This window comes from Camarhynchus parvulus, chromosome 10 (genome assembly GCF_901933205.1).
Source record: "Camarhynchus parvulus chromosome 10, STF_HiC, whole genome shotgun sequence".
NCBI lineage: Eukaryota > Metazoa > Chordata > Aves > Passeriformes > Thraupidae > Camarhynchus > Camarhynchus parvulus.
The window spans coordinates 1,664,712-1,677,848 of NC_044580.1; the positions used below are offsets into that span (position 1 = coordinate 1,664,712).

General features: G+C 47.5%; 1 protein-coding gene across 1 annotated transcript in view; it reads left to right on the top strand.

Moving 5' to 3' along the window:
- Positions 1 to 544: 544 nt before the first annotated feature.
- Positions 545 to 13,137, top strand: part of ZNF592 (zinc finger protein 592) — a 37,120-nt gene continuing 24,527 nt past the window's right edge. The window contains exons 1-2 of the mRNA XM_030955386.1: positions 545 to 650; positions 4,321 to 6,623. Of these exons, the coding sequence (XP_030811246.1) occupies positions 4,329 to 6,623 (2,295 nt within the window). The 5' untranslated portion in view covers positions 545 to 650; positions 4,321 to 4,328. The remainder of the gene's footprint in view (positions 651 to 4,320; positions 6,624 to 13,137) is intronic.

A 13,137-nucleotide genomic window follows, 5' to 3' on the forward strand; every position in this document is an offset into this window, starting at 1 on the left:
TAAATCTACCGTTCTGGTAATTTCGATGCAGAAGGCATCAGGGATGGAAGCCCTTAGTAACCTGTGCTGACAGATCCCAGACATCTCCTTGTCCTCGCTGTGTTTGGAAAGGGCTCCGGGGGTTATTGGCTCCGCCGCCTTCCCAGGATCAGGGTGAGGCTCCCCAGCCTGCAGCTCCGCGCACCTTCGCTCTCGCCTTTATGAGAGATCAGCGGGCCCATCGGTGTAACGTGAGCGAACCGCAACAGGGCGGGCGTGGGACACACAGCGGGGAAGGAGCAGGAGACACGGAGCGGGGGCTGCAGCGGGAGCCGTTCCCGGGGCGGGTTTTGGTGAGGGAACCGTAGAACAGCGGGAGCGCGGGGCCGCGGCGGCGTGAGGGGCGGCGGGGCCGGGCCGGGCCTGTGGACGCCTCTGGCAGGAGCCTCCCGGAGGGAGAGCGGCGGCAGCGGGGAAGGGAAGGGAAGGGAAGGGAAGGGAAGGGAAGGGAAGGGAAGGGAAGGGAAGGGGGGGCGGTTCCGCTGTGCCCGGCCCGCCCCGCTCCGCCCCCGGCCCCACCCGCTGCCGCCGCCGCCATGTTGCGGCCGTTGGTGCCCGGTGCGGGGTGAGGCCGCGCGGGCCCGGTGGGCCCGGAGGAGCTGCCTGCGTGGGTGAGTCCTGCCCGCCCGCCCGGGCCCGGCCGCGCCGGGCCCGCCCCTCCCGCTGCCCTCCGCCCTCCCGCGCTCCCTCCCTCCCGCCGGCCCCGCGGCCGGGCGGTGCTGCCGCCCCGCGGGCAGGGCGGGCGGCCCCGCCGCCGGCGCACCGAGCCCCTGCGCGCCCGCACCGGCTCTTCCGGCCCGCAGGCCGCCGCCGCTCCCCGTTCCTCAGCTCCCTGCCCCGATGGGCTGCGGTGCCCGCGGCGGCCCGGCCCGGCCCGGCCCGGCCCGGCGGCGCCGGGACAAACTAAGTTCGGCGGGCGGCCCACGTGCGGCGGGGCCGGGCCGGGCCGGGCTGTCAGCGCGGGGGGCGGCGGGGCCGGCCTTTGTCTCGGGTGGGGACGGCGTGGGATGGGGGCGGTGTGTGGGGATGTGTGTGTGGGTGCGCGGCTCTGTGTGTGCGGCAGTGCCACGGGCCGGACGCGTCCCCCGCCCGGCGGCCCCGTTCGCACCGAGAGCCGCCCCGGGCTCATGAAAGTTTCACGGGTGTTCGAGCCCCGGGTCCCGCCTGCCACCGAGCCGCCCTCCGGTTCAGCCCTCCGCCCGCTGCGGGCGCCCCGTGCTCGCCCCGCAGCCCTGACAGCGGCCTCTGCCCCCATCCCCTGCATTCCCCACGCTTCTCGCTCCTGCCATCCCTGCCTTCCCGTGGGATTCCGGTGTCATGCAGTGTCCGCATCCCCTCCCGGAGACACCAGCCGGGCGTGAGCAGCCCTTGGCAGATGTTTTCCCTTGTACACTGTTTTGGTGAGGAATTGCCAGTGGTTAAAATTGTTAAAATTAGCAGTTTTTAGTGATGGCAGTGTACATGATAAATAATCCTCTACAGCAAAGGACTGGAAGTAGATGGTCATCAAGGTCCCTTCCAACCTAAGCCATTCTATGATTAATTTCCGTGGTGTAACTGAGGTTTCCTGCTTCACTATTAAGTGGCCATCTCAAATCTCCTCCGTAGTTTGAAAGCTGCAGACCATCTACTCTCAGTCTCCAGGAGTCCCTGAGGATAGCACAGATAGCAGAAGGTTTGTAAGGAGTGAGTGGAGGAAGTGGCTCCTGTGGTGCCTCTCCTTGACTTTGAAGCTTATCCATAGCACATGGCCCTGGGATTTGACATCCTTCCCCAGGGCTTTTGTGGATGGCTTGGAGTCTTCCAGGTTTCCTGATTCCTGAAGAAATGTATATATAGTGAAGCTGATTTTGCACACTGAAATACAGTCTTTACTCCATAAGTCCTTCTCCTTTGCTCACTTTATGCACCTCTTCTACTGCTTTGCAAGTCTCAACCTCCACGTTTTCATTGGATCCCAAGTGTGGGTTTGCAGTCCTTTGTACAAGAATGATGGAGTAAGGACAAAGGTCTTTATTTTAGCTTTCCTCACAGGCTAGTTTACATAATTTTCTTTAATATCCTTTTTTTGTTTGTTACCTGTGATCAGAAGTATACAGGGTTAAGTCAAAAGTTGAAATGTATGTTATTTAAAAATCACTTCTGTTGATAAGATACTTATTCTCTAGAATCTGGGTCAAAACTTGCTTTATTCTGAGAAAGTGTAGCTTTGTGTATGACAAGTTTAAGATGCAGTTCTGTGGAGAAATGCTTAGGTAGAGACTTGTGCCCTCATGATTGCAAAGCCAGTAAAACAGTGTTTTATAAGACTCAAAGATGAACACAAATCCTTCTGAAAAAGCAAGGTTTCATCCAAGAAAAGGATATTTTGAGATGCTGCAGATAGATGGGATTTGTCTTGCATTTTAAAACAGATGCAGAGAGGTGTTCCAGAGTGGGAAGGGGAAGGTCAGGAGTGATTGGCAGGCTCATTTTTCTCTGTACAAAACTCAGTCATGCCAGGTTATGGAATGAAGTGTCTTCCTTGCAGAAGGATTTGTGTGCCAGGGATGCTGGGAGCTGCCTGGTGCCTAGCTCTCTCCCAGCTGGTACAACTTCTCCCACCCAAAGGAATGGGAAGATTCAGGCCCATGCCTTTGCCAACTGCAGTATTCTGTGTTGTTTCCAAAGTCCTTATCAAGTGCTGGGGATGTGGAGTGTGTGGATAATTTGGGCTTCCAGGGATTTCATGCCCAGCTGTGATTCCTTGAGGGAGGTGGTTGCAAATTATTGCATAGCCCTCTGTGGACCTTCATATTTGTGGTTTAATTTAAGAAGGAGTTTAAGTTCAGCCATACTTAAGCCAAGTAAATCTCTGCAGAGTGTTTTGCAGTAGATTAACCAAAGCAGCACCTCTGGGACTTGTGTAAAGCTCAAAGACCACTGTGTCCCTGTGCTCCACTCCAAGTGATTTGTCCTGGCCCAGGAGTTGTTCCCCATTCCAGCAGCCTGGCCAGAAGGGTTGAGCTTTGTTTGGTTTGAATGTGATGCTTGACAAACTTCTAAATTGAATGGTCAATAATGACAGCAGCCTTAACCCAGGCCCCTTTTGGGAAGGCATCAGAAGGCTTCTCTCTGTCCCTCTGCCTTGTCCCATGGTCCTGCTCTCTGCCTGCACCTCTGCTCCCAGTTCTGCCCCGTTGTCCTGGAATGCTGCCACCCCCTCAGCCTCCCTGGCTTGCTGCTGGCTTTGGCAGCATTGTTGCAGCCCAAGTCAAGTGTGGCAGGACTCACCTTGCCTGTGGATGCTCCTTGCCAAGCAGGAACTGGTGCCCTGCTAGTTCTGTTGACACATTTTGTTTTTTTTTTCCCTCCCTTATGTACAGCATGCACCAGTTCACATAAATTTGGGGTTTAAATAAAATATGTTAGAAGAATGACTCATTAAATGTTTGTGAAGTCTCTGTATTGTAGCAACTCGAAAATATTTTGGTTATCAGTGTAAATGCAGTATCCCTGACAGTAGAGAACACAAATGTTCTAGTAATTCTGTGCTGTCAGTTTTCATGCATCTCACCAGAGCTTGTAGGTCGCTGTGTTGAGTGCTCCAAGTCCCCACTTCCTTTCTGAAGAGCTTAGAAAGAAAGTGCTGGCTGGGAACACAATTTCATCTTAAAATTTGGATATAATTCTTTATTCTATCTTTGGGTGGTTTTTGATTCACATCATACTTAAGGATTGCCCCTGTTTCAGATAATCCTTCTTGGATCTGTTGTATTGAAATATTTACTGAAGACTTCTATTATTTAAATTGCTCAGGGTAGGGAGTCATCTCACTTTTCAGGTCTGTGTCTCTTGGGCCACCTGTTTGCCCCTGCCTTTCTTCCTCTAGAAAAGACCGAATTCTTCTAATGTGGCAGTCTGTTGAGAAATCAGCAGTCATTGCTGCCTATTAGCTCTACAAAACCCCCACCCAAACAAAAAAAACCCTCTGCTAATGTACTTCAGAACCTTCTGTTGAGGTTTATGATGATGGCTGGTTTTGGATTAGTCCAGAGATGTCCCCTGCATGAGCTGGGTGTGGTTTCCAAGGTCATGCTTTTGCCAGCTCTGTTCTGGGGCATCCTGGGATGAGGGGATGCTTGCTGTCTAGAAGCACCTCTGAGGAGCAGCTCTGCCCACACCCCAGGCTTTGTGCAGCTGTGATTTTTGTCACAGAAGATGTTGATGCACATGAGTCTTACAAAGTTCGTCCATAGGGGAAATATATTGACAAAGTATTTTTTGTGCTTTTGATTGTAGCTTTCATCATGGGGGACATGAAAACCCCTGACTTTGATGACCTCTTGGCTGCTTTTGACATCCCTGATCCAACTAGTCTCGATGCTAAGGAGACCATTCCATCAGCTGGGGAGGAGAATGAGAATCACCTGAAGTCATCAGGAATGTGCATCGATGAGAATGTGTCCTTATCCCACTCTCTGCCTCCCTCTGATGCACCTGTTGTCAGTGTGATAGTGAAGAACACGAGTCGCCAGGAGTCTTTTGAGGCAGAAAAGGAGGGGAATCACCTTGGAACTGGTCTGTTACACAATGGCTTCCGTGGCTCTGATCTGCCAGCTGAGGCTCATGCTTTAGTCCATAATTATGGCAAGTTTGAGTCAACTTTTATTAATGGTGACAGCTCGAGAGGTTACTCTGATAAACTGGACGAGTCCAAGTCAGAGCCTTTGCCAACATTTAGTCAGTTTAGCCCCATTTCCAGCCCTGAACCAGAGGATACGTTCAAAGAGAACAGTATTGGGGATAAACCCAAACATGCCCAAACTCCCTATTTTCCACCACCTTCAATATATGTACCAACAGGGGCTTCAGTCCTAGATCATCTTAGGAAGGTGCCAGAGCCCGAATTAAGCATGTTTGATCAGTACTGTAAAAAGGAACAGAAGACAGAAATCCACTGCCAGCCAGAGAATAGGCTGGAAATGAGCAGGAGAGAGCAAGACAGAGCAGTGGAGAGGTTTGCAGAGTCAGGCAAGGACTTGTTAGATACCAACAGCTTTCTTGGGGAAGGCTTGGTGTTTGGAGACCTCCCTCACAACAATTTAGGAGATGGCAAGGGGTCTGTGCCCGAGCTAAACATGTCTTCATCCATACCACCTCGGCAGAGGCTAAAGCCGACTCATTCCAAGCTGTCATCCTGTGTGGCAGCATTAGTAGCTCTTCAGGCCAAAAAGGTTGTGTGTATCCCAAAAAGCGATCAGCCAAATTTTACCAAGGAACCTGGTCCTTTTAAAGACGGGACGAAGGGAAGTCCAAAAATGCCCAAGTCGCCAAAGAGTCCCCGAAGCCCCCTGGAGGTGGTGAGGAAGGCTGGCAAGCAGCCCGAGAGTCCTCGGAGTGTGTGCAGCGACAGCAGTGGGAAAGGCTCTCCTTCCATGGCAGCTGGCTCTCCACCAGCTATTCCCAAAGTTAGAATAAAGACTATCAAGACATCTTCCGGTGAAATTAAAAGGACTGTAACTAGAATTTTGCCAGAAAATGATGAGTTGGGCAAATCTTCAGAAGAGTCACCTGCAGAAACCTCTTCTGCCGAAGAGTTTATCAAATCTTTCCCATCCCCTGATACTAGTGCCGTTACAGAAGGTGAGGCTGGCAGGAATTCATCCAAAAACGGGGCTGCTGTGGCTATCCAGCTGTCAAATGTAGTGAGTCCTTACTCAGACAGTGTGAAAATGGATATTGCAAACAGCACTTGCACCGTGTCCTTATCTCCACTGCCAAACTGCGGCGGCGGTGCCATCAAAGTGGGGGTCAAGAGGCAGCAGCCATCCAACACGGCCACCTCCAGCCTTCTTCCCAAAGCTGTGCACTTGGCAAATCTCAACTTGGTCCCCCACAGTGTTGCTGCTTCTGTTACAGCAAAGACATCTGCACAGAGGCGAAGCCAGCCTCAGGTGACGCAGATGTCAGTGCCACTGGTGCACCAAGTCAAGAAAGCTGCTCCCGTTGTCATGGAGGCATTCCATAAAGTGCTACACAGTGCCAATCCAGTGCCCATATATACTCCAAACCTTAGCCCCCCACCTGACACTAGTATTAATTTACCTGCCTCTGGGTATTGTTGCCTGGAATGTGGGGACTCATTTGCCTTAGAGAAAAGCCTGACTCAACACTATAGTAGGCGAAGCGTTCACATTGAAGTCATGTGCACTCAGTGTTCAACTATGCTCCTTTTTTTTAATAAGTGTAGCTTGCTTAAACATGCACGAGATCACAAGAGCAAAGGATTTATCATGCAGTGTTCTCAGCTGCTCATGAAACCAATTTCCATAGACCAAATGTTTTCACCTTCTCCTACAAGCTCTTCAGCCTCTCCAGCTCCTCAGACTTTTCTCTCCTCCTCTCCTCCACCTAAGTCCAGTGCTGCTTCAGGAGGTGGGGTAGGGATTTCTGCAAGCACTCAGCCAGCCTTGCCTCTCTACACAGACCCGCAGAGGCTAATCCGTCATGGATCTAAGTGTTTGGAGTGTAACAAGCAGGAGCAGGATTACACTTCTTTAGCAGCTCATTACCAGAGAACCTCAGAAGATAATGAGAGACTGGTAAGTCATCATTTTAATGTTATTAGTTAAATCTCTCCGAGTTTAAAGAGATTGTCCTCAAGGGGAAAAGTAGGCATAGTGGTGGCAGATGAGTTGCTTTGCCTAAAAAAGTGCTTATGGGGAGAATTTGGAATGCACATGAGCCCAGACGCGTGCGTGTGAAGAGATGTTTAGAGTTGTTTGCTTGCCTCCTTTCTACCCTCTGCCAGTAAAAAGAGCATCTTAAGGAGACTGTGGAGATCCTCGAGTGTCAAAGAAAGGTGATGGAGATGAAAGATCTCTTGGATGAGGTGTGCAAAAAAGCTGTAGGGAGGATCAGCGGAGCGTTACCTGGAACAGGTTTTTGTGCTGTAAGCATGGCTGGAGGAGATCTGGCACAGTTCAATGTTGCCTTTCCTGCAACTGGTGCCAGAACCTTATGGTGTTATTGTTGCTGTTGGTGTGGCCAGCTGTGTGTTGGACAGGCCTGCTGTGGTATGTGGGGGGGAGGCTGGTTCTGACTGCTTTTGTCCTTTGGGTGCATAGCAGGGTTCAAGAGCCTTGTCAGTGGCTTCCTGCCTTCCTCCTGTGCTGCCCTGCTCAGGTCTCCCCCACCTTTATGGACCTGGTTGGAATCCCCTTAAATTAAACTCCAGCTTAGGTTTCCCCTGATGAAGAGAAGATGATTATTGTTGTGGACCAGGACCATACATTTTGTTTATGGCTTTTATTTTGGAAGACAAGATCAGTCTTGTTTAAGTGTTAACCAGCCTGCAGTTGAAGAGGAGGAGTACTCCCTTCTCCTTATCTCTTTGGATGAGGTGAAGGCTTTCCAGGTTGGTGTGGCTGCCAGCAGAGCTGGCTCCCACTGCAAGGGCTGCAAAAATCCAGGACTCCATGCCAGCATTTGGGAGGATGACCACATCTCTGCCATGGCTGTCAGAGCACCTGCACTCTCCAGAGCTTCCCTGTGCTGCTCAAATGGCTTGCAGGAGTACTGAGGTTGCTGTGGTCTCATTTAGATAGTTTGTTATCTTAAATTCATCAGCCACCAAAAAAAAAATAGATTATGGCTGAATGGTTTTGATGTTGTAAAAAATGATGAGGCCAGAAGGGATCAGTGTGGCCACGTAATCAGGTTTCTTGCCTGAGGCAGGTCAGTGAGCATTGCACTCTGTCAACACACCAACTTATTTTTCAACTATAATGCTTTTTTAGGAAATGTCAGCAGTCTGGCATTAAAACTTCCAGGAGAAGGGATACAGTGAGTGCTCCAAAGTGATCTAAAATGTTAATCAGTGGCATTAAAAATGTACTTCCTTATTTCTATTGTGGGATTATCAATTCAAGAGTTCCTTAAAGAGGAAAAGAATGTGTGATAGTAAGTATTTTTAGCTTGTAATCAAATAATTTATTCTGTAACTTAACCAAGAATAGAGTTTACGCCTCTCATGTCAAGTAGTTCTGCTAGATGTGAGATTATTTTTGTGGTATTTTTCTGAAGAGAAGCACTGGAAAAAGAGGCTACTTTGGAGCTCCTGAAGCCAGTTCCTCCCTGTAAGATCTTCCCATGCTTACACTGCGCAGGATGCATGCACTGCTCTGGGAGTCCTTTTCCACTGTATATTTGCTGTCCTGCAGGCTGCCCGGTGGTGCTCCTCGCTGTTCCCAGAACATCTGTTTCAATCAAGTTGTTACATTTCTAAAGGAAATAAGCATTTGTGCCCCATGCCTGTAATGGTGTGTCTGGGTTTAGCAGTAGCTGATGGAAACCATCCCTCTGCCTTTTACCAGAGCCCAGGTGTTTGATGTCACTGGGCTGAGAGGTAAAAGGATGGGGGGAATTCAGTGGTCTCACAGGGATCCCTGATTCTCTGAGCTGTCCAAGAGAAAAGGTGTGGGTGACCTTCACATCATGTGTAGCTCCCAGCAGTTTCAAGGTCTGAGAAGCTGAAGGTTTTGCATGTAGGGTATTAATGAATGTAATACTGTTAATCATGGTGTGAGAAGGTTGTAGGTGAAGCTGTTGGAATGTGTGTCATAAACTCCTGGACTAGGAGAACATAGCCACCTCTTTCTGAGAGATACCCTGACTCTGCATTAAGTCAATTCCTTGGGTTGTTCTTTCTGTTTTGGTGAGAAAAAGGAGAAGTGTTGGTATAAGCAGGAGAGGATCAAGTGACTGATTTTGCAACACTTTCTTACATGGTAGAAGTGGTTAAAAACTCTACAGAGTTGGGCCAGGACAATTGTTTTTTGTTGCAGTGGGAGAAATTGGGTGTAGAGAAATTCTTCCCTGTGCTGGGGTGAGGCTCTGGTGTGGTTTGCCTAAAGTTGTGGCTGCCCCATCCCCATAAATGTTCAAGGTGAGGTTGGATGGGGCTTGGAGCAACCTGGGATAGTGGAAGGTGTCCCTGCCCATGGCAGGGGGTGGTATGAGATGGTCTTCAAGGTCCCTTCCCACCCAGACCAGTCTGGGGTTCTCTGATTCTCTGAAATTGGGTTACTGAGGAAGGCATTGATGTAACACCTGTAGTGAACATATTTTAGTGCCCTGGTAGTGGTTCAAAACCACTATGTCCACAGGGCAGAAGATGTTGATTTACATATTGGTACATCTAATTAAAACCACAGTCCACAGCAGTTGTTGTGCTTGATCCACAGCAAGCTGCAGTGGTGGGACAATCTGTCAGGATGCAGAAATAGTATTAATTGTTGTGGGCAAACTTGGCTATGAACCACATCCCTAGATCTCAAGAGACTAATTATCTAGAGTTTTAGCATAGTTTTGTGCATTTTGAACAAAAACTGTGTATTTCTTCCTCCATACCTGATATCTATCTCACTGTGTTGAAATGCTGGTTTGGAAGTGGTGGTATGAGGTGTGATTGTCATAGTTTCTTAAAGACTGCAAAAAAACTGCACTCTGATAAAAAATACCAAAAAAATTTCCAAATTAATTTCTTATAACCTTAGGACTCAGACACAAACTCTTTACCATGCCTCACTGAGAAATTAGGAAGTACTGATGCTTTCCACATAAAGACTTGGATTGATTTATGCCTTCTAAGGAGCTTCCAGAAGTAGCAGGGCAGGTCTCCTTTGTATTATGGCCAAAAGCTTTTAATCTGTGACTGTTCAGATGCTTGGTACTGGATTGTCCCTAAAAAATGAGGATGCTTGGAAAGGGTAGATGAATGTATAATGGAAAGAGCAACTTCAGCTGAAGGGAAAGGGTAAAAGCAGTTTATCCTCAGCACCTGGGTTTGTACTAGAAGGTGGTGATCTGTGGAAAATAAGCCAGGTGATTTTTGATCCATGTTCTTGGAAGCTTTATTGTTAAATGTCACCAAATCTGGATGCACATCTGCTGTGACTGTACCTGGTGAAACCAAACAGGCTTTGAAGTGCTCAGTTATGGTGCCTTTAACTCAAAAACTGTTTTGGACATGGCTTTGGTGTGGCACCTTGCTCAGAAGGAAGGGCTGATCCAACAGGGTTGATGAAGAAAAGGAAGAGCAGGAGAGGCTTATTTTTCAGTGTGATGTTTTCAGTTACCCAGAAGCTGAAGGACAAGCACCCTGTGATAAGAGGCAGGAATGACTGGATTGGAGAGGGGGAAGGGCCTAAGCTGTCTCTGCTCCATGAGAAAACTTACCCTGTGCTGATACTGAAGACTTTTCACTTCAATTGGAATTTCTTACCATGACTTTGTGAATTATGAATTACTCTGACGTTTTCAGGTTTCCTAGAGCTGCTTGAAAGGGGATTGTTGGTTTTTCTCTTTCTTCCAGATGATAGCTTGGGAAATACCTGGTGTTACACTCCTACATGGCTGTGGGTAAATCCTGCAGAAATGGGATGCATAACTGTAAATTACTTTCCTAGGTGTGGCCAAAATGTGAGTGACATGGCTGGGTCACAGTTCTATTGCAGGAAGGAAGAAAGAAAGATAGTGATGTGGTTTAGACAGCAGGGAAAGGAGGAGATTTGGAGCAAGTGGGAGGAGGAGAGGGGGATGATGATGTGGTTGAGAAGGTGCTGTGGTTTTCTAAAGGAAAGACCTTTAAAAAAATGATGGAGAGCTTGACCTTAATGTTGTATTTTTAAACATGTACACGATTGCAGTTGCTCAGAGCACAGCAGGGTTTATTTTGGTACAGAATATGTGTAGGATGAAGGCAGTTCCTCCCAGCTGAATACCGTGGTGGGATGGGATCTCCATGGCTTGCAGGGAGGATACAGGCTTGAATAATCCATTTCAGAAACATAAAGAACTGGGTTGATTAGATATATGTTTTGAATGGATCATCTTAATGCCTTTTTTAGCAACTAGTGAGGCCAAATCTGCAATTTTTTCAAGCTTGTGAATCAAGCTGCTCAGTGGGACCTGTGTGCTGCTTTTCCATTGCTGAACTGCAAGAAGGAGGCAGTATGGGAATTTGAATAACTGGCAGGTTGGATTTGTTCAAAGCAGAAGCTGTGCTCTGTGTAGGCATTATCCTTGACAGATGTTGAAGAGGTGGTACCAGATGTTTGATTTAACTTCAGGTCTGTTTGGTTTGATACACTGGTGTGTTCTAGAGCAAGATTTTTGGGGGTTGAAGGGGGAAGGATATTGAAGTAGGTGTAGTTTGTGCCAAATTAATTTGTTTTTGGAATAGAGAAATGAGTTTATCCTCATCTCCTTGATGTTCAATGAGATGGTTGTTAGAGTACTGCTTGAAGAATGAATATACTGGAGAAGTTGGATCGTGAGGTTGGAGCAGAATCAGGTAAACTCCCAGAAATAATTGCAGCTGGGATCAGGATTTTTTGAGATCTCCTGAGGGATGGTTTTAGGTATCTATGGAGTTAATATTTGTGTTAAGGAGACCTTGTAGGATGACTGTGTTAAAAAATTTGCTGAACCAAACGAACAAAGTAAGAAGTCATGGAAAATGGAGAGTATTTTACAGGAGGTTAAGACTGAGTAGGAATGGTATGAAAAGCAACCAAAGGCAGGAGTTTTGATCTTGAGAACTCTTTGAATGACTGAGATGACACAACTGTGCAGGAGACTTCTGTCAGTCTGCAGCACCAGTCAGGGCTGTGGTGGTGCTCCGTTGTGCTAGAAATAACCGAGTTGGAGAGGAGTGTCTTGTTTTGTTTATCAGGATAGGTTGGAGTAACTGAGGGAAGAATGACCAGAAATGGAAACATGATCTCTTAAGGGGAAATGAAAACCCCTTTATGAGTTTAGCTTGGCAAAGGCCTGGTAAATGAGGGTGGGTGTCCTTCACCACTGAAGCAGACAGAGGATTAAGGTGAGTATAGTGGCACTTTCCCCCCAGAAACTAAATCTGCCCTCAAGAAGTACTTCCTGTACTCACAGGAATTGCTCTGGGCAATTCATCAGCATCAGGCAGTTTTCAGGGCTCAAATTACAGGAGAGGAACAAAGCCCATGCAGCTCCTGGTGCCTGCATTTGGGATGTGCTTTTCATTACAGGATGTTCTCTGTATCCACTCACCCTGTATCTGGTGTGATCTTTGTAGAAAGGAGCTTTTTAATTTAGGGGCAGTAATGATGCAAAACAGACTGAAGTAGATTTATGTAGAAAATCAGAGGACAGTCTGTGATCATCACAGGAATGAATTCTGGAAGAGCTTTGCAGCAGAAGTAATGGAACAAAGGACACAAACTAGTTTTGAGACAGAGCTTATTTGTTTTCTTGGCAAGGAGAGACCACAATAACATGTGCAAGAATTAAAAGTACTTCCTGACCCTCTCGGGCATAATTGTCTATCTACTGGTAACCAGAGATGTTTAATCCTTTTTTCTTTTCTTTTCTTATTTGACTTGACCACCCAAAATCCACCAAGGTAGCTAGCAACTCTGATAAAGTACAGAACATGAACTCAGGACCTCTGAATTTTCTTGAACCTTTTGTTCTCCTTCCTTTTTTTCTTCTTCTTTTCTCTTTTTTTTTTTTTTTGTCCAATAAGAATTTTTCAATGAGTTGTGATGTGTCCTGTTTATGTACCACCTACACAAGTAATTTAAAAGCAATTTTATTGCTGCCTTTTCCTTTTCTTCTTCCTTCCCTGTCTTAAATCAATGCTTTATAATTTATTGGATAAAACTTGCCAGGAGCTAGTAGAACCACATGCTGCCCTGATAATTTCCCAGCAGCCAAAAAAGAAAGGCAGCAGCTGTATTTTTCCTATTTTTCTCTTCCTTCCCCCCTTCAAGTTCATGTTTTAATTTAGAAAACAAGAGGCTTGAAAATCAGCAAAAAATTCCCTTGGCCCCATAAAGCACTGTTTTCTCCCTGTCCCAAACCAAGAGTGATTAATGCAGTCCTTTGGTACTAGTGAGGAGAGATTTTGTTTTTTATGGAAGTTTCCCCTGTGGATTTTGTAGAAGCAAAGGGGGGATGGAAGATGTTATGATGAAAGCATGTTGGGGAAATGGAGCTGCTGGGAGAGAAGACAAAGTGGCAGGATAGCAGAGCCTACCCCAAGGCCAAACCAGAGCAGAGGATGAGGAGGAG